Source organism: Periplaneta americana, chromosome 10 (genome assembly GCF_040183065.1).
Source record: "Periplaneta americana isolate PAMFEO1 chromosome 10, P.americana_PAMFEO1_priV1, whole genome shotgun sequence".
In the NCBI taxonomy this organism is placed as follows: domain Eukaryota; kingdom Metazoa; phylum Arthropoda; class Insecta; order Blattodea; family Blattidae; genus Periplaneta; species Periplaneta americana.
Window position 1 is genome coordinate 98,728,409 of NC_091126.1, and position 26,038 is coordinate 98,754,446.

At 35.6% G+C, this 26,038-nt stretch overlaps 1 protein-coding gene across 1 annotated transcript in view; it reads right to left on the minus strand.

Moving 5' to 3' along the window:
* Positions 1-1,944: 1,944 nt before the first annotated feature.
* The window catches only part of LOC138707929 (ephrin-B1-like), an 83,153-nt gene continuing 59,059 nt past the window's right edge, over positions 1,945-26,038 (minus strand). The window contains exons 4-5 of the mRNA XM_069837997.1: positions 11,888-12,058; positions 1,945-5,053 (exon numbers count right to left, since the gene is read on the minus strand). Of these exons, the coding sequence (XP_069694098.1) occupies positions 4,914-5,053; positions 11,888-12,058 (311 nt within the window). The 3' untranslated portion in view covers positions 1,945-4,913. The remainder of the gene's footprint in view (positions 5,054-11,887; positions 12,059-26,038) is intronic.

The window sequence follows — 26,038 nt, forward strand, 5'->3', positions numbered from 1 at the left end:
ATAGTCTGTCTTTACGAAACTCTCCTCATATAACAATGACTCTCCATTACTAAGCATTTTCATAAGAACCATTGAGAAAGCAATGAGACTGACGTTAGAGGTTAATGTCTTGAGAAAAAAATCCATGGTTGACTGAATGGGAAATTTTAATTTGAGAGTTTTGTTATAACAAGGCTTGTGATAAATAAGAAATTAATATCCATGTTTGTAAAATTAACTTACAATACTGAGGTGTGAGTAACAGTCAGCATTTACATTAACTTGTAAAGAAGTAGAATTAATGTCTGTAGTGGTTCAGTGTGTCTCTAGTATTTCTTTTTTAATGGAAATGAATCGATTTCTAGGTGAAAATGTTGCAACACCCAAGTCACTTTCACTTCAAAGTCAGAAAGAATCAACACAAATATATTGAAGATTATTAAAAAATGACGAGTATCTCGTAATGAGATAAAATATGGCTACTGTCTTTCGTACCATGAAATTGTTCCATCAACAATCGACCATTCAGGTACAGAACCAACACCTCTACATACTTATTTCATAATGCTCGCTATTTCCTACCTTAAAGAAAAATAATTCTTGTATTACTTTTATTCATAATGTGTATTAAAACAGTGAATTATGACCATTTTAATAAGCTGTTTGAAGATGTCCATGTGATTTTATAGCTGAGAAATGAACACAACCTCGAGACTTACGGGGTTCTTCAGGAGGGGAGGGGATTCTTTCAAGCTAATACAATCTACAGTGAAAATTCTTATGAAATTTCAGCCTCATTGCTTTTGGAACAGTCCTCAAAATAGCCTTCATACCAGGTTGTAGTCACTGGCAAGCAGAGAAAAGTAATTTTCCTGTATAAGAACTCGGGTGCAACTTCTGAAACTTGTTCAAAATTTGCCACTCCCACTGTTTGGGGTACTTCCTTAATGTACGAGGGTAGTGTAGTGCAGCACAAGTCTTGCTCGTTGAAGGGGACATACAGGTAAATAATTACTTTCCTAATTATATAACTACTATGAACATAGGGAAGCAAAGATGGGATTAGGCCAGAGCATGCTGATTGCTGGGACCTGAGCTAGGAAACAAACTTTAGGATGGGAAGTTGATTTAGTTTTTAAACTACCGGACACATTCCATGGCAACTTCACAACATACAATTAAATGTCACACAGCATGGAAATGCCTAGCACAATCAGATGGGTATGTGGCAACAGCCGGTACAGATACGTCACATATCATTCTCCAGCAATTACCAAGAATCTGATAACTCTCTCAGTAACATATATATTCACAGGTGCTTAACCAATAATTTTCTACTACTCCAAAATTATGAAAAATACATCTAAGCTTCCATTTAAGTAAACTAATTTAACTGCATCAGTAACATTGTTCAAAAGTTCTGGATGAACCAAATTTGGCTGCTTGAACATGGTGTCAGATCAATTCCACTGCATGCAGACTGTTTAGTACCGTGAGCAACTTACAGACAAGGCTTAGGCTAGCAAAAGAAATGCAACACTGAAATTTTCGATTCGAGCTGTATAGCACCGGGCCCCATCACATCCTCCAGAATATACAGTTATTGAGCATGGAAAAGCTCTGCTCAAAGTTGTGGGGAGGAGCTCTTGCTATGCACTCTGGCTCAGTGTTACTCTAGCAATTTGGATTTAAACACAAGATGAAGTTCGACGCAAATAAATTCTGCGATGACTTTGCGCTAACTAAACAGCAAAGGCTCTAGTTCGGTTACTCTATTTGGCAGAAAGATTATGGAAGGTATCAATATTCCGCTTCTTCACACAAACTTATTCCCATGTTACAATAATATGGTTATTCCTGCAAATATTCAATATCATGGGTGTAAATGTGTATTGTGTGTGTTTCATGTGTGTGTGTGTGTATGTGTGTGTGTTTGTGTGTGGAAAAAAAAAATACAGCAACATATCCATTTATGGCACTTAAATACTTTTATACCATATATACACATAATTACATAGCACAATTCTAATCATTGTTTTATTTCTACAATTAAGAAGTAATTTAGCATCACCAATTAATTTTCCATCTTTCACTACCATTTCATGTTGGGTTTATGGCTCATGAAACTAGAATAAATAGACTGTGTCACCAGAGTTTCGAATGTGGCGGAATGAAGACATCGTGTTGACTGCTGGAATTCGTATCACATCTCATAGTCTGTGTATTGTCACTCTATGGCTACATAAAAATAAGAAAGCCCAAGCAAACACATGACAATAAGTGGATTGGAGCAAGACTTCATCATCGAGCTTGTGGACTCCTCTGCAACCCCTTGGATCCAATCCAGTCCTCCATATCCCAACTTCTCTTGTGGTCTGGGTAGTTCACGGTGGAGTGGGGGACTGAAGATGTTTTATGACATGGGCAGAAGAGATATTTTAAGGCACGAATCCAACTCTAAAATCACGGTAGGGTCCAATTCATAAAGCAGGATACAAGATCCTGAGGCAAGACTGAAGCTGCCTCTCTTTTCTGGACCCGGACATGCTCTGCAGAGCTTCATGGAAAATAATTTGGCTCAAAACCGATTCTCACCACGGCTTACATTTCGCATCCTCCATGTACTACCCAGGCCAAGGGCTTTTTCATGGTTTATTTCTGTTTTCGTATTACACAAATAGATTTCCTGGATATATTTTCAGAAAACACCAGTAGGGTATGTACTATTGAAATTATTAATGGCTGACATTCTAAACATGCCACAATGCATTTATACGAATTATAATGCAAGTGCAACCAAAATTTCCAATTAAAAAGCAGTTCATAACAATATCACGAATCTATGGCTGCAAGTTTTGTGACCTAGAAATAAATTTTCCCAAATATTGATAAAAAAATAAGGATCTGTATATGATCTTAGTGTTTATAGTTAATAATATACAATACAAATTTATGCCTTCCTTATTTACAGCAAGAGAAACGGACTGCAGGCTGGAAGGTTCCGAGACTGGGTGGTGCCAGGATTTTTCTTGTCCAAACTTGTAGGATGGCTACGAGATACATTCAGCCTCCTATCAAGCCGAGTACTATACTTTCTGGAGATAAAAGGCGGTTGGAGCGTGGTGCTGAACACATCGTCTCCTTGTGCCAAGATCAAGAAAGCATATGAGCTCTACCCACATCCCTCCATGTGTTATATGACATCATGGGAAAACCTATAACTTTTACCTTATTTACAGCAAATGAAATACTTTTATTACAAAGAATAGCAATATCTGAAGCTGTAGTAGTGAGAAAAGACAGAAAACTCTCCTTCAAAACTGTGCACTGTACCACAATTCATCACTCCAAGGAAAATACGTATTTTAACCATTTTGCAGAGTGGCATCTGTGATTGTTCGGAGCAACTCGGAAGATATGGAAAGATAAATATTTTTGTTTCTTCTTTGACCTGAAAACCATCATGTGGAAAGTTAAGCTCCCAGCTTAAAAATGTAACTCCTATGTCAGAACTTGGAATTTAATTCAGCTCTAATAAATTCACTAAAATACAGCACTTACATAACAAAATGCCCATATAAATGCAAGCGGCCATAATTCCGTGGAATTTCAATGTCAAATACAAACTAACAAATCATCCAAAAATGTCTCCATAAATTCAGTAGAACATACCCACGATCATGTGAGCACGTCAGCAGTTACAACAATATATAACAAACGATTGGCAAAGAGTCAAACTTTGACAAAAGACCGCCAAAATGTAGATGTTTTGTTTCGTTTTGTGTATACCATTACTCTTCGTGATCTATAACTTGTGTCATAGAAAATAGGTTTGTTCATTGTAACAAGGCAACTATAAGAAATAGTAGGCCTACTTTGTTTACAATGATTTGGTTTTCAATATAGCTACTTAACTATCACAACTTACTTATCAGTGTTGACATACGTACATACATACTTACATACAAACATATACATGCATCCATCTCCCACAACAATTCCCTTTGTTGCAAAGGAAGAATAAGTCCTCTACTGTCTACATAATGGCCGGCCAATCCGGTAGGTAAAATGATGATGGTGATATGATGATGGTTGGTGACACATGTAGGTCTTCATTCTGCAGTTTTACCTTCATTCAGATTTACTTTTAGGGTAAAAGGGAGACTTCAGTCCGGATCCCATATGCCCAAACAGTTAGCGACAGTAAAAAAAAAAATAATGAAGTTGGAAAAAAATATATAAATATAAAAAAATAAAAATAAAATAAAAAATCTTTTGGATTCAATTCATACTTACTGGTGTCAAGTACAGACAAAATGATTGACTGCACTCTACAAGCAACTAAGTATCAATATCCCTTCGCAATCACTTCACCACTCACTTCAACATTACTAACGCATATCAACACATGTCACACACGTCCATGCTTTCGGTCTGGTATCGTACACGTTAATAATACCAATATAGCAGAGAGAGACGCCATACAAAATATATCATTAAAACTACACATTTTTTCTTCCCTCATACAAATTCAACTAGAATCAGTCCAGTCTTCTTCCTTTTTTTTATTTTTTTGTCAGTGACTTCTTTTTCCTCAATCACAGGATTACAAATAACTGTATGGACCAACAAACAAACAAAATAAAAAAAAATATCTTATCATTCCTGTCACGTCCGTTGCAACAGGGCGTGCATGCATGCGTGCGTGGGAGGTAACGACAGCTTAGCTTGGTTCAGTTTTTCCTGCCGCCATCCGTTCGACTAGGACACGCCTCCAGAGATGACTGCCACGATGCATTGGTGATGGAAAGCCGCATGTTCGGTCATTTTGTTTGACGGATGGAAAGCCTTCCTTACCTAGGCGGAAGCCACGTACGGCACATATAAATAATGTACAACTATAATACATGGAGCAGGAGATGATGTGATCCTCCTCACCGCCCAACTAGCCGTACTGTCAGGTAGAACACTATGCCGAACACCACTGAGAAGCAGCAGCTGCATGTTGCTTCAGCACCATTGTAGGTCAGCTCCTCGTTTTTCACCACTTCATTTGGATGCTTCTCATATTCATCTGTAACGAGAAATTATGCACATTAACATGGCACTCATACTGGCCATTGTGAAAACTTGATACAATAAAACCCCGTTTTAACGTTTCCATTTTTAAGAAATTCCCGTTTTTAAGGAATAATCTATTAAGTCTCTATCAAATTACTATAATAATAATGTAATTAATTCCCGCTTTTAAGGAAACCTGGCTTAAGGAAAATCCCACGTTTAAGGAATACTTTTCAAGTGATTTTGTAATCACGACGCTTGAAATATCGACCCGACATTCATTAATCAATTCGATAGCGCATCTCAATTGATAGTAATGTGGCGCAATGTGGCGGCATTATTCTTTATCGTTCATTATGGTCTACCTTTCTGTTGCTTTCATAGAGTGGTTGCTTTGCTTGTTTTGTTCTCTCGAGTTGTGTGGATCCTGTTTCCAAGTTCCTTTTGTTAGTTTATGTTGTTTATGCATTGATATAATGACAATTAAATGGAAGAAATGGATTATTGGAGAGAAAGAAAAAATAATAAGCGATGTCGAGGCTAATCTTCAAATAACACTATCACATAATATGGCAAAAAAAAGCATGGTCTGCCAACTACTTCATTATGGGGAATAATGAAGAAGAAGAAGAAGAAAGAAGAAATTTTCAGTGCTGAGTTTCAGTGTGATTCGGGGTAAAAAAAAATTGTGCCACACCATTTGAAGCATTAAAAATATTGCAATGAAATTTATTGTAAATAATAATTGTAATGTCCCAAAGAAGAAGAAGAAAAATAAGGAATACTGATCGATATGTAAAAGAAAAACGCAATAAAACGAGATCTTTAGGAAAAGAATACATTAGGTCATCATTGGATGAACCAATACATCTTGCAGGTAAGGATATTCTTTTATTGATTCTGTATTACTAGTGCTCCCTGTGACATTCTTACTGCTAAATATTTCTGTGAATATACATACTGTACTCTGGAGTTTATTTTTGTGTTTTAGTTGCTGCAGTGGATGTTTAACCCTTAACCCGAAAGACTCCCATAACTAATGTCAATGGCAATATTGGTCTTCGAGACCGCTATTGTTTTAAACATAGATTTTGTTCATATTTTTGGATGAAAATATGTTCTGGTAGTACAGGGTGGATGGTAACCTCTGCACCAAAATGAAACTGGTGATAGATCATGAGAGATTTTAAAAATCTAAATAAGTGTTTTCTTTAACATTCACCATTTCAGAGGCAATCGTTATGTTCCTATGAAGTATTTGGCAACATCACGGCTGCTGCAATAACTTTAAAAAAGCGCAGCCTGCACTCCTTACCTTCCCCTCCCCCTCTGCTGTACTCAGTCAATGACGTGCGATGGTGCACTGCGTTGCAGGATTTATTTCAACGATTTTCGCTATTATTCAATTAAAATTCATGGTTAAACCAAACAGTTTAATTTGCAAGAAAAGATTCAAGATATTAACTGTTCGGATTATTTTTACCTATCTGCTTGTATAGCAATCACACATATCTCTCAGGCCTTTATTGCAATAGAGCACTGCAAACATTGGACAAAGATTATTTCTTTTCTGCTTAACGGTGTTTCGTCAAAGGAAATGTGTAATAAAAGTTTTGTTATATTTAACACGTAAAATCACCTCTTAAATTTGGTGCAAAGGTTACCATCCACCCTGTATATTCAATATATTTTATAGATGTAACAATAGACAGGTTTACAAAATAATTTTAGAAAAATGAATTAATTAAATTAAAAAAAAATTAGAATGATAAACACAGAATACGAAAAACATATTGTACTACTAACACTTTTCTCTATATTACCTTAACATTTGATTATTATTTGCCTGAAATTGTTATATACATATCAGAGAAACACACTTGTCATGAAGAATGTTATCAAGTATCATTTAGTCCTTCAGCAACAAGGCTTGCAAACTTTATAAGAAAACTCAAAACAAATTCTGTTGCATATTGGCATATTGATATGAAGTTTATCTCTTCTTCATTCGATATATCCTCGCGATTTATTACAAAATCTGGATCATTATCGGAATCATCTACATATGGCTCACCATATTCCTAATTTTCTTTTTTCACCCATTGGTTGATTTTCAAATGATGGTTAGGTCAGAGGTGGAAACTGATTTTCTACATTGTGCACGTAAGCTTGCCATATCTATGGAAAATATAATTTACTATAAACATGTTATTTTATAAAAATATAAAAATTTAACAATATAAAATATTACGTTATGCAACTTACTGGTCTCAGAGACCGACAGACAAGAGATGCCAAAAGCACAGATTTCAACAAAAACTCAAGACAACAATGCACAGAACACTAAACTACACCCAGCCACTTCACATCAAATTTCCACAAAGATTAAATGATACATAGCTAAGAGACAAATGCCATGTATTAAACAGTGTAGGAAATATTTAAAAAACCAATGTCCCTAGTAGACTCAAAGACCGATCTTTCGACTTAAGGGTTAAAATGTTTACAGATGAAGAATACATCAGTATAATTTCTGTATTATATGATGGTAAAACTAAAACAAATAGGAAGATATATACCTAATAGGACTGATAGAATGTTCACCTGTATGAAGGAGGAGTAGAAAGAAATTATCATTCTTGAAAAAAGATTTGTGCAGATTCTTTGCAATTAAACCAGAAGATATTTGTGCCATAAAGCTTATTCTAGTTTATGTTCTATAAGCGAAGAGGCCATTTTCCATTTAACATCACTTGTAAATTTCCAGTCTCCAGCTGAATGCAGAAGAACCCACCTTAAAATGAACAATACTTTAAAGCCTGGTGTGTTTGCTAAGATAGACATTCATATAAGTAATTTTCCAACACAACGGTCACATTTCACTGGCAAAACAATTTTATTTCATACCTGGATTCGGAGTTAAATGTCAAAAAGTTGCATAAGCTCTTCAGTGAACAAAACTCAAATGTGAAAGTGAAAAATGAATACTATCTGAAATCCTTGAATGAAAATTTTCGTTACAGATTTGGACGTCCACAAGTGGGTTTTTGCTCTGTCTCTGGGCAACTTGGAGCCAAAGTTAAATTTCCTTTCTTAATCAAAATTTAAAACGAGTAGTAATAGCAGAGTTGTTAGTTCACAAGCAACATGCATCAAAATTATATGTAGAGTGTGCCGAAATAATGTTTACACACTTTGACAGGAGATATCTATTTAATATATTTTAAAGTTGGGCCGAAAAACAACAGTAATGTGTAGTATGATGTCCTGCAAACAGATGAGACTCACATACGTTATGCTAGCATTGCTGCGCGACAGGTTAATCAACAACAACAACAACAACAACAACAACAAAATGGAGCCAAGATTATCGTTTGAACAGCAGAAAGCAATTCTTTAGTGGTAATGGAGAACCAATAATGTTGTTGAAGTTCAACAGCAATGGAGACATGAGTAGGGAAAAGAATCACCAATGCAATTAACAATTGCACACATTCGTGACAAATTTGAGACTCATGGTACCGTATGCGATGTTTACAAGGGCAGATCTGGGAGACCTTGCACATCAACAAGCCCCGCATCCTTGGCTATGGTTTTGGAATGTTTTGAGCACTTACTGCAGAAATCTACAAAGCAATGTGCACGTGAGTCTGGGATTAGCAGAACCAGCGTATTTCATATCATTAAAATAGCAAAGTTGAAAGTTTTCATCCCAAGACTTTTGCATGCATTAAATGAAGATGACCCTGATCGGAGAATGCAATACTGTGAGTGGTTTCGGAACATGGTGCAAGAGGATGAGCCTTCGTAGGGAAAGTTGTTTGGTCCAATGAGGCACAATTTAGGTTGAACAGAACTGTTAACCGGCATAACTGTGTCTACTGGTGTGCAAACAATCCACATGTTTTTGTGGAAAAGGCTGTTAATTTACCTGGAATTAATGTTTGGTGTGGGTTGTCATCTAGGGGTCTAATTTGACCATCTTTTTTTGATGAAACAGTAACTGACCAAGTGTACCTGAACATGTTATGCACATCCGTCTTACCCACCATTTGTACACTCTATGGAAATGAGGAATTTTACTTCCAGCAGGATGGTGCACCACAACATTACCACCGAGATGTACATGCATACCTTGATGGCAATCTTCCAGGGCACTAGATAGGACAAAGAGGTCCGACTGAGTTTCCACAGCATTCTCCAGATCTAACTCTGTTGGACTCTTAAGAATATTATATACTGTAGAAAACCAACTACACTGGCAGCACTTCTGGAAGAAATTGAAACAGCATGTGCTGCAATCACTGAGGACACTTTCGCAAACATTGCTCGAACAGTTGTTCAACATACTCAGAAGTGTGTCGATGCCCATGGTGGGCATTTGAGCAACTGCTGTAACTATAAAATTCTAAGATGATTAATGCTCATCATTTTCTGTTTGTGTGAATTCAGCTTTGTTATGTTAACATACTTTTTCGACGCCCATGGTGGGCATTTTGAGCAACTGTTGTAACTGTAAAAGTCTAAGATGATTAGTGCTCATCATTTTCTGTTTGTGTGAATTCAACTTTGTTATGTTAACATAGTTTTTTCTTTGCTTCAAGTGTGTATACAAAACAGATTATGCAACTGTGTGCTAATAGCAGCGAAGAAATGCGCCTACTCTTTGATTTTATGCTAAATGTCCCTCTTCTTTGTCTTCCTATACTGCAAAAACTGTATTTTTCTGTATATGTTATCCATAACTTTAAGGGTAATAAGTTACTGCTCAGTTTTACTGTTACCATGGGAGGCAAGCTAATTGCAGTCTTAATAAAGTCTGTATATTTTTGACTGGCTATACAGAATGAACCGTAAAAAATGTCATTAACTTCAAGGGATTATTATTTGAGATATTTCAAATAAAATGTTTAATACAGTTTTACTCATTTTTGCTTCCTTTGCAACAAAAGATTTATTTTATATGAAATATTTCGTTGTGTGTTTTGGGAAAGTCATTGATTTAATTCCCAATATGCTCAGTCAATTTAAGACAGCAGTGTATTATGATAATAAATGGATTAAAGAATTTAAATTTGTCCTTTAAATGTGCAGAAATTTTATCTGAACAAATGCAACAATTTAAAATTTCTTTGCTGAATGAGAGTTACATTTGTTCCAATCAAATTTCCGCATATTTAAAGGGTAAAACTAAAATTCTTTCAAGCATTCGTTATCATAACTCATTGCTCTCTTAAATTAATTGAGCATATTGGAAATTAAATAGTTGGCTTTCCCAAAACACATAACGAAATGTTTCATATAAAACAATTATCTCGAAAAGCAAAACGAGCAAAATTTCATTAAACTGTTTTGTTTGAAATATCTCAAAGAATAACCTCCTGAAATTAACGACATTACTTACAGTTCACTCTGTATAAATAAACTACTGACACAGTGAAAGAAGTACACTTGTTTAAGTTACAGGAGAATGGAGAAAGTTACACAACACAGAACTACACGCATTGTATTCTTCACTCGACATAATAAGGAACATTAAATCCAGACGTTTGAGATGAGCAAGGCATGCAACACGTATAGACGAATCCAGAAATACATATAGAGTGTTAATTGGGAGGCCGGAGAGAAGAAGACCTTTGGATAGCCGAGATGTAGATGGGAGGATAATATTACAATGGATTTGAGGGAGGTGGGATATGATGATAGAGACTGGATTAATCTTGCTCAGAATAGGGAGCAATGGCGGACTTATGTGAGAGTGGCAATGAATCTCTGGGTTCCTTAAAAGCCATGAGTAAGTAAATTGTAACAATTCCTAAATCTAGTGCTTTAGTAGAAAAGTCATTCTCCGCACTGAAGGGAATGAATATCTGTCTCTGGAGTAAATAGTCACAGAACAGATACTCTGAGCTTTCCATGATGTCCATTGAAAGGAGAATGCTGAAAAATTGAAATAACGTCATATTAAGGTAAGCGTTCGCTACATCATATCGGACAAATCGCATGGATCGGAAAAAGACAATCTTTGCTGTAATTATTATGTAACTGCGTTCACTACATCGTATTGCACGCATCGGCTCTCGGTAAATCCGTCCAGGTTTCTCGGATGAGCAACTTTTCCAATGCGTGTGAGCATGGCCTTTTTTAATCAATCAATTGTAATTGCTCAATTGTTACTATTATGTTGTGCCATGTTCAGCATTGCGCCAAAATGGCAGACGGAAAACTTATTTCGCTTGTAGAAAACTGTTATTATTATTATGATCATCCTTGTGTGAATGCAAAGTCACATAATAACTGCACGCATTGTATTCTTCTCCTGACATAATTAGGAACATTAAATCCAGACGTCTGAGATGGGCGGGGCATGTATCACGTATGGGCGAATCCAGAAATGCATATAGAGTGTAAGTTGGGAGGCCGGAGGGAAATAGACCTTTGGGAAGGTCGAGACGTAGATGGGAAGATAATATTAAAATGGATTTGAGGGAGGTGGGATGTGAAGATAGGGACTGGATTAATCTTGCTCAGGATAGGGACCGATGGCGGGCTTATGTGAGGGCGGCAATGAACCTCCGGGTTCCTTAAAAGCCAGTAAGTAAGTAAGTAATTAATAATAATAATAATAATAATAATAATAATAATAATCCCCTTCTTCAGTGATCAATATGGCTTAAGAGCGCTTACATTTACAAATATATGATGCCTGGCCACTAATATTGAGTTCTTTAAAAGGTTGGAACATGAACATCTCAAAAGCCCCAGTTGCATTTAGTTCTAACAGAAACAATATATTACACTGCATTATTACATTAAAGTGTAAAATTCAGCATCATGAAGTACGTACTTGTTTTCTTGGTGGTGGACTTGACATTGTAGTTCGGAACGTCCAGGTCCTTGTATGAAGTGGGCTTCACTGTTGTTGGCAGTGGAGTTGTAGTGCTGGTTGTGGTGGAAGGAGCCGATGTGGTGGGCACGGTCGTGCTTGTCGTTGTGCTGGGCTGACGGTTCAGAAGAGCTGCAGAAAAAACAAAAGTGTACTATGTCATAAAAAGTAGGTATATCATCTATACTTTATACCATCAACACTTAGCATTCTCTTTCTTAAAATATGTTTTAACTGCCTTTAACATTTCTAGTCACTAAAAAATGTTGGAGCGCTTTCTTGTTAGTACAATTTGTCTAACATGGAGACGTTTTACATTGATATCACATAATTACATGTGTAGCGTTTTATTTTTATTTGTGGATGTGCGTCTAAAATGAGGACACGTGCCGCCATTTTCTCTCTCATGGGCCCTAGTTTCTCTGTTAGGAAATAAACTATGTAGGTCTAAGAGTTTTAGTATACTTGAGTCTATGTTACATGCACTATTGTCAGCCTCTTCAGCAGAGCCGCTGCAGGCCGCCGATGCCGGCTTTGTTTTCACAGCTGTGGTACACCATTGCAGGTTTTATTGTTCTGTGGGTGATTGGTGAGGGGTGCGTGAACCACTCTCAGTGTTTGGCAGCTGCGTTAGAACAATCCAGTTAATGAGAATTCGAGACTGGCTTTGAACAGTAAGTTATTGCGTTGTGCGTATGTAGTGATAAAGAATGTTTTACTTGTCATATTTATTAAAAGCATTGCAAGTGACAAGAGTAGTGATTGCTTGTCGCTGGATGTCCGACAAAAGCAGAATCTGTTAAAAAATATTGATGTTATTGGAACTGTGTGATATTTTCGTGGTAGAAGTTATTATTTCTCTTATTCCTCAAATTAACGTCGTAATTTTAATGGTCTTCGGTTTCATAATAACTCTTTACTGTCAAATACGCATAATAATATCTAGGCCTATACTTAAAAATGTATGATACAAATATGTCAATTTCAATTCTTTTAACAACCATAACAGCGACAATAAATCTACTAAGATATCGCTCCGAAACATTCTTCGCCGATAAAGCTCAATTTATTGGAAACATTAAAAATATTTATCAATGGATTCACGATGCAACTTCGAATGCAGGACCTCAGCAACAATTTAGCATTAATTAATTAGTGGGAACAGTTCTGACATATTGAGATTGACGAGACCTTTTATTTTGCTTCAAAGATTGACAGAAAATTCACACTGCATTTTTTTTCGACCAAATATCTGAATGTATCGTTGAAAGAAGGTTCACATAATGTTATTCTCCAAATGGTTAATACTTCAAGGACAACGACTCATTTTTGTGTTTTCGCGAACATTCTATGGATGGACGGTAATGTCCTGTGCCGCTCGTTCCCCTGACTTCAATTCACTGGATTTGCACTTTCACCATTCAAAGTTTGTTGTATGCTCAAGAAGTCTTCATAATATTCTAAGTACTCCACCAACATGTTGAACAAGATACCTGTAGATACATGGCATACTTAATACATTAAGGAAGTAAATAACGAGGCGTTTAGAAGCTGATCCATGATGGTCATTTTCAGCATTTCTGTGAATATAAGCGTGAGATTTTTTTGAAACAAAAACGTAAGTGCAACGTAACAACTCTGCGAAATAAACCATACACTTAAATGAACGATTCTGCTTGCTACACGTCTCCCAAAATTTTTTCTCACTTGTTGATTTACACTTTGTACAATAAAATAATGCAATATATTATATTGCATTAGCAATATATTACATTGCATTAGCAATATATTACATTGCATTACATAATTTAACGGCTACTGTTGGTATAGAGATATTTAACGTTCTATAACTTAAACTAGCTATTAAACGGACTAGTTGGTTTATCTTTCCCTAAGGATAGTGATGTTATTCAGCCGGTTCGCACCAGTTCGCCCAAACTGCTTGTTAAATTTGTAAAAGTTCGCAGAACCGATTGTTAAATGTTTTAAGTTAAAAAAATCAGTTTCTTTTAAGGATAGGAACAACATTAATACGAAACCCTCTAGCATTTTAATACTGCAGTCAGTGGCGGCTCAAACATTTAATGCCTAATGCCAGAGATAAGGAATAAACAGTAACAATATTGACATTATTATTATTATTATTATTATTATTATTATTATTATTATTATTATTATTATTATTACTATGATGAATCTCACAAAGTTCAGACATATTAGAGGGAAAAAAATGCGGACTTGTCGGTTAATAGACAGGCTTTCCTTCAATAATGTAACGTAATAGTAGGACGAGATGAAACAACAGTCGTATGGGCAACAATGATAGAAGCATAGTCTACAATGAATCACTAGTTCTTTTTTACTTCTACGTGGTACACTTTTAACATATAATGAAGCAACTCGTTTTGAATCAGTTTAGAATTAAGCCTACTCTTAAATTATGTTGACTTGGTTAAGTACCGGTACTCTTTTAACGTTTTAAGTCTTTATCTAACTCAGAACTGAAGTGAACTAATTTACGAAACACACCACTGTGTTCTGAGTCGTCGGATAAATCGTGCCTTCTTAATGCTAAATTTACTGCCGCATAAAATTTTATACATTCGTTCATAGTGTTCTGCCCAAGGGCAGGTCTTTCACTGCAAACCCAGCATTCTCCAGTCTTTCCTATTTTAGGCCTTCCTCTTTGTCTCCTCATATGATCCATATCTTAATGTCGTCTATCACCTGGTATCTTCTTCTGGCCCGAACTCTTCTCCCGCTCACCATTCCTGCCAGTACATACTTCAGAAGGCAATGTATTATTAAATTTAGGACAAACTTGTTTTCCTCAACTTGCTCGTTATGTTTTGCAATCGCGAGTCTGTAATTTAAGTTTAATTTAACCAGCATACACAAACTGAAGACATTATTCATATGAATCTTTGATTTTTTATATAGCCTATTTTATTTTATCCTTTAAGCCTAAGTGTAGTACATCTGTAACACCCACTTTTGACTAGTTATGTTTACTGGAACAGAACACACGGGATACAGAAGAACGCATTCTCCATATCTCATCCACACAACCAGTTGTTTTTTTAAATAAACATCAAAGTTGAATTTGCCAGATCTGTTAACTTTAGCACTTTGTTGATTTTGGTGAATATTTAAATGCCGTGTAAGTCAATTATTTAACACGAAGTTATTTTTGATTATGTTAATAATGAAATCGTATATTTTAATAAAGTGATAACCGAATTAATTTCTTCACAACATTACATAGGACGATAGCACTTCACAGGTTTACAGTTTCGCACTGCAGTTAGAAATAGGGTAAACTAGGGTCTGTTGGACAGTCGGGCATGTTGGACACTCCGTACTTGAACGTGTTACCACGCCACTTGTGGGCACCACATTCTGCTAGAAGTCAATGACGGAAGTAGCCCCACTCGTGGCTACTTCCGTCATTGACTTCTAGCTGAATGTGGTGCCCACAAGTGGCGTGGTAACACGTTCAATTACGGAGTGCCCAACATGCCCGACTGTCCAACAGAACCTAGTTTACCCTATACTGAAATAAAATATATTTTAAGAAACCGGGAGAGATTTTATCATCTTATTTTTGCATCCTTCCCTCTAAGAAACTTATTCCGACAAAACGGGAGAACAGACAAGAGCATGAGAAGTGAGGAATTGAGACAGTAAATGGGTTGTATACAGCTACCAAAGCATTTAAACACGAGAGTGGTAAACTGTGCCTGGCACGTTTCAGATGTTGAAATGGACGAGAGAAAACGAACATTGCGCGCACATCCCATTATATATTTCTTATGGGATATAGTGCCTGGCACAGATCCTTGCTGCAAACACTGGTTACGAGGTTGGCGGCAACGGTAATATTAGCGGTAGAGTTTGCAAGTACAACCACAGTTTAGTATATACAGTTGCGAAGCTTGGGATGATTTTTTGCATTTATCGCGATAGTTGCTAGCCGCTTGGAGCGCTGTGAGTACTAGGAACAATAGACCATGTGATTCGCTTAACCCGATCACGGAGGGCGGCGTTTCAACCATATAAATTAGTTGGAATACATAAAGAGTAACATATATTTCTCTAAAATGTAGTGTAATTGCATTAATACATTTAAAACAATGATTATGAGACACTTCAGACAATTCACTTGCGAGTTAAGGTGTAATATTATTTTTGGTGTGAAAATTACGTTGTTCGTACGTGTAATACCTGACTTTATTTGGATTAAATATTGCGAAATTCTTGTACATTCATTTATGCACGATTCAATAATTTTCAGTTGCACCGCACGGATATTTAGATATGTTGAAATTATAGGTTATATTTACTGTATCAATACTTCAATATTCGCATTTATACATTATAATTAAGCATAAAGTTACGTGTGATAACTTGTAAATGCAATTTGTCTTTATTTCAGTTGTATTTATTCGTTTCTTACGGTACTCCAATCTGAAGTCTGATTAATGTACCATGTTAGTAGGCTAAACTAGCGCAGAGGTAGTTCCTTTGTACTCATACTCCTTGCATATACGGATCTGTGACAGGTTAGGTTTGGTTAGTTTTGGCTTTCATTATGCCTTGCTTATACGATCACCTGCACCTCCACAAAAAATCTCTTATAAATTCAACGATTTTCACTTTCGAAATCGCAGGAACTACCTCAGCGCTAGTTCCACCGCTTTATGAGTGCTGCCTTACTGGCCTTCGGACACTTAACTAAAGAACAGCTGTACTGCACTATATTGAAATACGGTAACCTCACAGCGCTATTAATAGAGCAAATAGATTTATAAAGTCTCCAATGCCCTGCCATTACATATGTAGGCCTATGTTGTCATATGGAAATTATAGGTTATTGTTTATATTCCTACATTCTCAATTATACATTATAATTAAGCATAATGTCATGTATGATACGCCGCACAATCAATTTGTCTGTATTTTAATACTACAATTGAGCACGTACTGAATTATTGTAGCCTATTTGAAGGGTACACGGGAATAACGATCAAGGTCCATTTTAGAAAGTTTCGAGAAAAACGAATTTTAAAGTTTAAGCACTTAATACTTTGTTATGTTGTATTTAATAGAAATTGACGTAGTGGAATGTCAAGAATGATGATTTCTTATTACTAGCTAGACCACAATATGATAGTAATTCTTTTCCACTATAAGACAGCATTATTAACTCAATTTCGATTTTTTGTGGACCTTGATCGTTTTTCCCGTGTACCCTTCATTTATCTACTTCTTAAGAGACGAAGTAACACAATCGTACGTACACTAATTTAATAGGAGTGGTATGGTAAATTTTCTATCTACAATTAAGGAAGGCAGATGTGCTAAATTAAAATCACAATATAAATTCTATTTATTAAACCTCAAAATAGCTTCCATTCTAAATTTAAATTTTGATGCGAATAGATTATGTTAACATGTAAAATTCTCTTCACATGAAAATAACACAGTTTTGTAATTATTTCTGCAACAAATTATGCAATAAGAAGTAAACGAACTTATGGACACATTACACTAAATAAAACTTAACAATGATACGCAATAAAGTTATAATATAATATTTCACTGAGCTCCATACACTGAAATAGAAAACCCGAACATACATTATCGTCTGCTCGGGAAAGTGTCAATGATGAGGCGATAGTAGCGATCCTGGTGGTCAGCAACTATCTATGGATGCATATTTATTAAGTATAGAGCTTCCCAACTGTATGTACTAAACTGTGGTACAACCGTAACTTATTTCTCTATGGTTTTGCGCGGAAAATATGAATTCTCGTTTTCTCTCTTGTGTTCTGCTAGTGCCAAGGCACGACGGCACTGCCTCTAAAGCCGCCTCTGACTGCAGTAAACATAGTGCAAAAATAAACAACATTACGGCTCGAAGCGATCATACAGTATTTATTACTACATTGCAGTGGCGGGCTATACTAGTTAAAGGGTTTGGGCTACCACTGACCCTATTCTTACACAAAATATATTTTAAAATCCCTATAATAAAATTCCTTACATATTTATGTGAATTCCAGACGTCTTGATTGGGACGAAAATACGTTGATGACTTCGTCCTTGAAATTACAGTTGGGTCACTTGCAAAGTTTCTGTAGAAATGACTTTTCAATGGATATTAGCCTAGTGCCAAGCCGGATAAACGTTCTTGTGTATGAGTTGATCTACAGTAGGATTTTATTCTCTTCAACGCAGAAAATGTTCTTTCTACCGATGCTGACGTAGCTGGTATTGTCACAATTAATGTTGCCAATTTAAGGACTTCAGGAATAACTTGGTTCAGCTGGTTTTCTTATATGGCAGCTAATATTTCATGGATAGGTTTGTTCGAAAAATCAAAGACTTCTGCTGAATATATTACACTTAATTCATTTTTCAAACGTACTTGATCAAAGTGACTGTTATAGGACTGAAATAATTTGTGTAGTGCCTCATTCGGGAAGTTTTATCTATAAGCAGAAAATTTTTGAGAATCTAGAAGATGTGTGAACTGAAGCTTTCCATAATCAGAAAATCTGTCAGTAATTTCCATGTGCATACGATCTAGTATGCTGTAGTACAGCTGCCTGTATTTCAATTCATCATCTCCTTTTCTTCGCTTTAATGGTGGTTCCATTGTATTGGCTGAAGAATTTTCATTTTCCATATTACTCCATATGGACGGAAACCCACTACGTCTGAACTCGGATATAGTTTTTTTTTTTTTTAACTTTGATACCTTTTGCAAGTAGTATGCTATGTCTAGACTTTTTGTCTGAAGAATATTGTAGAGCTCATCTGTATGTGCGAACACTCTAGCATAGACTTCAAGAAGAAATATATTCTGAAACTGTGTGAAAAAATTCAAATATCCTTGAGCCTGCACATTTACAGCATCATCCCAGTTTTCTTCAGAGTCATTACAAAATGATATTTTTAAAGAAAGCAGTCCGTTTTTCTCTGTATTATTTTACTGTATTTACAAGCCGAGATGTAAAATTCAATCTAGTTGGTGCTACTTTTGGGAGTTTCTGTTTCATAAATTCCTTGAGTTTTCTGATCTTTTAGGAGATTATGAGAAAAATGCAGCTAAACCCGACAGTGTTTTGAAAAAAAAAATGCGACATTCTGGAATGGATGAAGTAGTTTATTGAAAAACTAAATTGAGAACAATGGACAAATAGTGCTTGAGGATACTTTTCTTGAACTTTTGTTTTTAAGCCATTAATATTTCCCGCCATAACTGAAGCACCATCGTATGTCTGTGCAATTAACTTATTGCCGACATTGTATTCTGCTATAACACCTTCCACATGCTGAAACAAAGCAGCAGCAGTTTTGTCCGAACTGACATTTGTGAATCCTATAAACCGTTCTTGAACATTGGCAGTACTGTCGACGTATCTTAAAACAGTGGACAATTGACTCTGATTAGAGCAGTAACTTGTTTCATCAACAACAATGGCCACAAAAGATTTTATGTTCTTTACCATAACCCCACTTATAGCAAATATTAAGTCATTCTGAATTGCGAGAGAAGTGCCACGAAATACTGTTGAACTCTCAAGATGATTGGCCAGTAAATGGTCAAATTCACTTAAGGAACTTAAATATTCAATATAATTTCCTATATTGTCTGATTCCACACTCTCGTTATGACCCCGAAAAGCCAATTCTTGTTTTCCTAGAAAGCAGACTGTGTTAATAAGATGCAGTAAAATCTCCCGATTTTTTTTTTCACAAGAGCATTGTGTTGGTTGATGTGTAGAGCTTTTCGCTTATCTAGCTGTAAATCAATTTTTGTCTTCCCAAAGTTTGCAAAGTTCATGCTACTACAAATATGAGCTTTTGATTTGTCGTATTCTAGGACTGCCGTTCGAAGGGAGTTCATATTAGAAAACCCCTCTTTTGACCACATATTAGTTTCGCGGTTAAATAACAAACATGGCCAGCAAAATAGTTTAGACAGTTTAGAAGTACCACACAACCAATTCCACTTACCATATGATGTTGAAGTGAAATGGCGTGTGTACTCTCGCTGTTTTTCTTTTACGTCCATGGACAAATTTAACTCAGAAGTTGGTCTTTCCATTTTCACAATTTCAACTTTCTCGTTGTTATGTACGACGGTTAAAAGGCACTTTTAATAAACCTTCTATTACACAGTCATTTCCAACACAAACCTCTCCAGAGACTTGTTCTGCCATATTTTTCACAATATCACTTAATTGGGAAATTAAAAACTTAATAATTCACAATTAATATAACTCTTAGACACTCGAACAAATCACAGATTTAAAATAATGCACTGCAAGAACACAATCACATTCAATTGCTAGCGTACTAAGCGTATTGCTGCTTCGCGCCTGTGAAGAAACCGATCACGAGAGCGGCAACTCGCCCGCCTACAGTGCACGATGGAAACAGGAGGGAGCGGGGGGGACGGGCAGTTGTGCGAAGGAAAGCGTGAGCGAAACGGTAACAGGCTACCTCACGTAGCAAGCGGTTTCTCCAGCGATGCCGCCTTGACAACTTGTTTCTTTTCGAGAGCAGAGAGCGCATATAAATCTAACAATTACTTTAATTTCAATTACTATGGTAAAACTAATAATACAAAATTATTACATTATGTTATATTATAAACTTTTTCTTTTGTAATTTCCTTGGGCTACTGCCGGTAGCCCCGGTAGTCCGCAAAATACGCCCCTGCTACATTGTTGTTTCCTGTCCAAGTGTACAGGCAGTCAGGACAGGAATATGATATGCCCACAATCTCGAAACCAAGGGTGTATTTCTAAAAGAAAAGTGCCCTGGCTCTGGAATTTCGAAGCATAAGCTATTGGGCCATTCTGTTAGAACAGAACCAGTTGGTTACATATAGAAAACAAAATTGGAGTGATTTCCTGATAGCAAAACAAAGAGGTTATTAGATCTTAGAGTAGACTTCACTATGAAATTGTTTAAATATGAATAAAATGACATCATAAATGCAATGCTTGACAATATGAAAAGCAGAAAAGTGTCCTGGCGCCTCCCAGCCTCGAAACACATCTGTGATCACTTGGGCAGTCGTCTACCATTTTCCCTTCTGATGCTAATATCGTATACACAATAATGAAACATTGTACTGAACAATATAATTAAAAAATAAATGGACTTTCAACTACAAAATACACTATTAGATACATTGATAAGATAGCTCGTTTTCTTCTTTTAATATTTCTCCCACGATAATTTTTATTAAATTTGAATTATTATTATTTTTTTTTTTTATTAAGAGTACTGACAATACTGAATGCATTATTGGTCATTGGGCCAGTAGCTTTCGGTATCATTTAAAGGGAAAGGAAAGTGAAATTTAAGACTTGATTCCTTATCAACATAATCAAACAATATTTTGTGGGTAACATATGCCTTAAATGCTACATTTACACAGGTTCAGAATTTCCAAAAATATTTTGGATGTCTATTTATGACTCCCCCCTCGTAGTATAATGCAGTGGTATGTCTGACACTTAATATCTGTCATAATTTTTATGGTAGACTAAAGTTTCTGGCATCAAAATTATGACAAGGGATTGTTCTACAAATTGTATGGACAGAATTTTAATATGTGCATTGAAGTATTTTCAACAGAATAACATACTGTATATATATATATATATACATTCAAATTTAAATGCAAAACATCATAACTCTCTATATATTGCATGTATCAAAATTTTACCCAATAAATATTTTTCATGATATCTTCGGAATGTGCTCTAAAAATGTCATGCATATATCTCTACTAACGTCTGAGATATTTAAACTTTCAGTTTACACATACGCGAAAAAATGTACACAAAAAAAAAGCTTTCAAACTTTTACATGTAATTAGCCCCTCCAGCGCTGACCATTTAAAATGGCGTCTCTAGAGGTGATAAAATTCACTTAGAATCATTTTAATCTTTTTTTTCCCCAAATTTTTTTTCACTATGCTCTCTCTTCTTTTATCTCCTACGATAGTTTTTATTCAAATTCAATTTTTTTTTTATTAAGAACACTGACAATACTGAATGGATTATTGATCATTGGGCCGGTAGCTTTCGGCATCATTTAAGATGCGCTTGTGTTTGAATCCAATTAGGATAGAGCAATCAGTGTACTGCAATGAAGCGTTAAAGCGTTCGATCAAGTTTTTTAGTGGTGGTGGTAGCGGTATGACTAACAAAAGTTAATCAAGACAGTAGTTTATGTTTCGGAGAGTAAGAAGTTAAATTGATAAATGTTTAGTACATCAACGTCACTTCATAATAACGTCATATTGCATTTCTGATCTAGGGAACATGCTCGCCTCTTAAGGGATCAGGTACAGCTTATAGCAGTAAAATTTCGAAAATATTCAACATTTTCCCCCTCCATTACTGTATCTTGTACAATAATGAAAATTAGTATGTGTAAAACATTGACCTTCTGTTATATGAAAAAAAATATTTTTAAGATTAAAAAAAATACATTTCTTTTTTCCAAAATTCAGTTCACTGTGCAGTGATGAAGCGTTTCCCACAAAACTCATAAACTATCCAACATTCTGTAATGAAATTTTGTGTGTGTATATATGCATGTCATATCTACAATATGATTCAAGATCACTTCTCTACCTTTGATAGACAGTCTGATAAAAAATAATTCATTTAAAAAATGGTCTTCTAACACAAAATAAAAAAAAATATTTATTAAGGAATGTAGTTGAAAGAGCATGATATTGTAAACATGAGTTACAGTTATAAAATAAAAGAGAGAGAACATGAAAATGTTAACAAGTTTATGAGATATGAGGGAAAAGCTTCATCACTGCACAGTAAACTGCCACCATATTGAATTAAAAAAATATATATAAATAATTTTTTTAATCGTAAAAATATTTTTTTTTCATATAACAGAAGGACAGTGTTTTATACATACCAATTTTCACTACTGTACAAGATACAGTGATGGAGGGGAAAAAAGTTCAATATTTCCAAAATTTTTACTGTACCTAACCCCTTAAGGAAACACTCACCCCTGTCACTTAATAACAACGCCGTACATTTAAGGTTAGATTAACATGATACAGAGGATTTAAGTGCATGTACAGACGAATCTTCGGATATTTCAAACAATATGTCGGTGTATCAGATATTCAAAGCTAGTTAGTTGGTTTGTGAATATTCTGTACTCCCCTTCTTCGTGACGTGACCGCAATTGCGAATTTTTAAATTACTCTATTAATAATTCTGCATAGCATGTTGCATTGCAATTTTTCTTTATTTGTAGTGGCTTATTATTGTCTTCCTTTTTATATTAAAATTTTGGGATTTGCGGTAATTAGCGGAGAGAACCGGTTCTTAAAGAAATAGAGTGACACCACTGCTTAAGGGCATCGTGAATCGAGAAATCTGGGGAATCATTGTCTTAACTGCAACAGAATTCTCAGTAAATATAAATACTTCAATTTTCCGGAAAAGCAGAATAACCTTATTGCTCGGGATCTTGTGGACGTAATAGGAGATCGTGCGCCGGTTCGAATCTCATTACCGTAATTCTTAACTTTCATATTCTCTACTCCTCTAGACATAAGCACTTTTTAAAATATGACTCAATATCAAACGCTGTGAATTATGTGAAGTACAGGGCTCCTACAAAAGACCTTTCCGGTTTCGAACACATGTAATTTACGTTCTATGAATCTGAGGTATATGAAAATAGTACCAATGGAAAAAGAAACTCAAAACGTTTAGCTCCTTACCTTGAAGATGTTCAATGTGTCCCCCCCCCCTGGTAACACGGCACACATCAAGCCTATGACAAGTTCCACGTTAAGTACGCGGATTTTCCGACCCCCAGATTCTGAGGTTGTATCTGTTCACCTTACCAGAAGATGAAAATTGGCTTCGTCAGAAAACACCATGGAACGAATAAATTCATCATCGATTTCAATTAAAGTCTGCATACTTATGCAGAAATTTCTTCGCAGCACTTTGTCCTCTGGTTTTAGGGCTTGCAGCAACTGTAGTCGGTACGGATGAAATCGCAATCAATTGCGAAGAATCTTGCCTTAAAATCATTGTACCATTTACAGATTGTAGGCCCACTAGGTGGATCTGCACCAAACAATGTTCGGTAATGCCATTGCACATTAATAACCGACTGGTTCACATGAAAATCAAGCACACAAAAAGCTTTTCTGTCCTTTGTAACAGCCATTTCGCCTCAACAACGAACAAATTTGTTTATATGCGCTATTATAAGGCAGAGTTACCAACTAGGAAACAATGTTGCCACAACTAAACTTTTTGAGTTTCTTATTCCATTGGTGCTATTTCACGCACCTCAGATTAATAGAATGTAAATTACATATGTTCGAAACTGGAAACGTCTTTTGTAAGAGCCCTGTATTTCTCGGGTCCAACGGAAATTTTCAAAGCCGACTAAGCTCTACGCATATGCGAACACAGCTACACAGATATCTGGCAAGCTTAGATAAATATCTATCTTGTCACCTTCCAAGTTACTTTCCGGCAGCTGTCGCATTTGATTAGGAGGTGAGGCATGGCGCAGTGATCCCAAATGCGAATCTAGCAGGACAAAATTATTTGTAACATAAAGCCGATAGATATTTGTAACGTACAGAATGAAAATTTGCTGGTTGAGTGGAAGAGAAGGCCTTACGGCCTTAACTCTGCCAGCTAAAATAAATTATTATTATTATTATTATTATTATTATTATTATTATTATTATTATTATTATTATATTCAAGGTAGTGAAATTTCGTGCTAATTTTCAATTAAGAACATTACTTATGATGAGAAATAACAATATAATAAAAAATGCACGCCATACTTTGTATCACAATTTACATTTAAGAACAGATGTTACACATTATAGGAAATTAATAAAAAAAGAAAGGTCATTCCATGAATCTATGCATAAAATGAGTAAATTCTATCCAAGAAATTGATTGTATTTGTACAGTGAAACATTATCCACTGTAATGTCTTTAGGTGGAATAGGCATTATTTTTAATTTGGAGCCAGTAGGTACTTAAGGGTAGATGGTGCGACATCATAGTTATAAATGCTCACGCCCCTACAGAAGAGAAAGACGACTATATAAAGGATAGCTTCTATGAGGAATTGGAACATACTTTTGATCAGTTCCCTAGATATCATATGAAAATTTTATTGGGGGATTTCAACGCTAAAGTAGGACGGGAGGATATTTTTAGACCAACTATTGGAAAAGAGAGCCTACACGCAATTAGTAGTGACAATGGAGTTAGATTAGTCAACTTTGCCACATCGAAAAATTTAATTGTCAAAAGTACAACATTCCCCCATAAGGATATACATAAATATACTTGGACTTCTCCAGATGGATTGACACACAACCAAATAGATCACATCTTGATAGATAAACGGAGACATACTAGTATAGTAGATATTCGAACTTTCAGGGGTGCAGACTGTAATTCTGACCATTATTTGGTGATTGGAGAATTAAGAGAAAGATTATCAGTAGCCAAGCGAGTAGAGCAACAAGTTAATATTACTAAATTCAATATTTTGAAATTAAAGGACGAGGAAGCTAAGCAAAATTATCAGGTCGAAATTTCGAATAGGTTTGCCACTTTAGAAAGTTCCGACGAAGTTGAGAAAGAATTAGATGTTAATAGCGTGTGGGAAAATATCAGAGATAGTATCAAAATTGCAGCTGAGCAGAGCATAGGTTATTATGAAACTAAGAAAAAGAAACCGTGGTTTGATGAAGATTGTTGCATGGTAGTAGAAAGAAGGAAACAGGCAAAATTGAAATTCTTACAGGATCCAGTTGAGGAGAAGAGAGATAATTATTTCAATGAAAGACGGGAAGCAAGTCGTACACTTAGGAATAAAAAGAGAGGTTACTTGAAGGAAAAACTGAATGAGGTAGAAACAAATAGTAAGAATAAAAACATTCGAGATTTATATAAGGGTATAAAGGAATTTAAGAACGGATATCAGCCAAGGGTAAACGTGATCAAGGATGAGAATGGTGACTTGCTTGCAGACTCTCCATCAATCCTA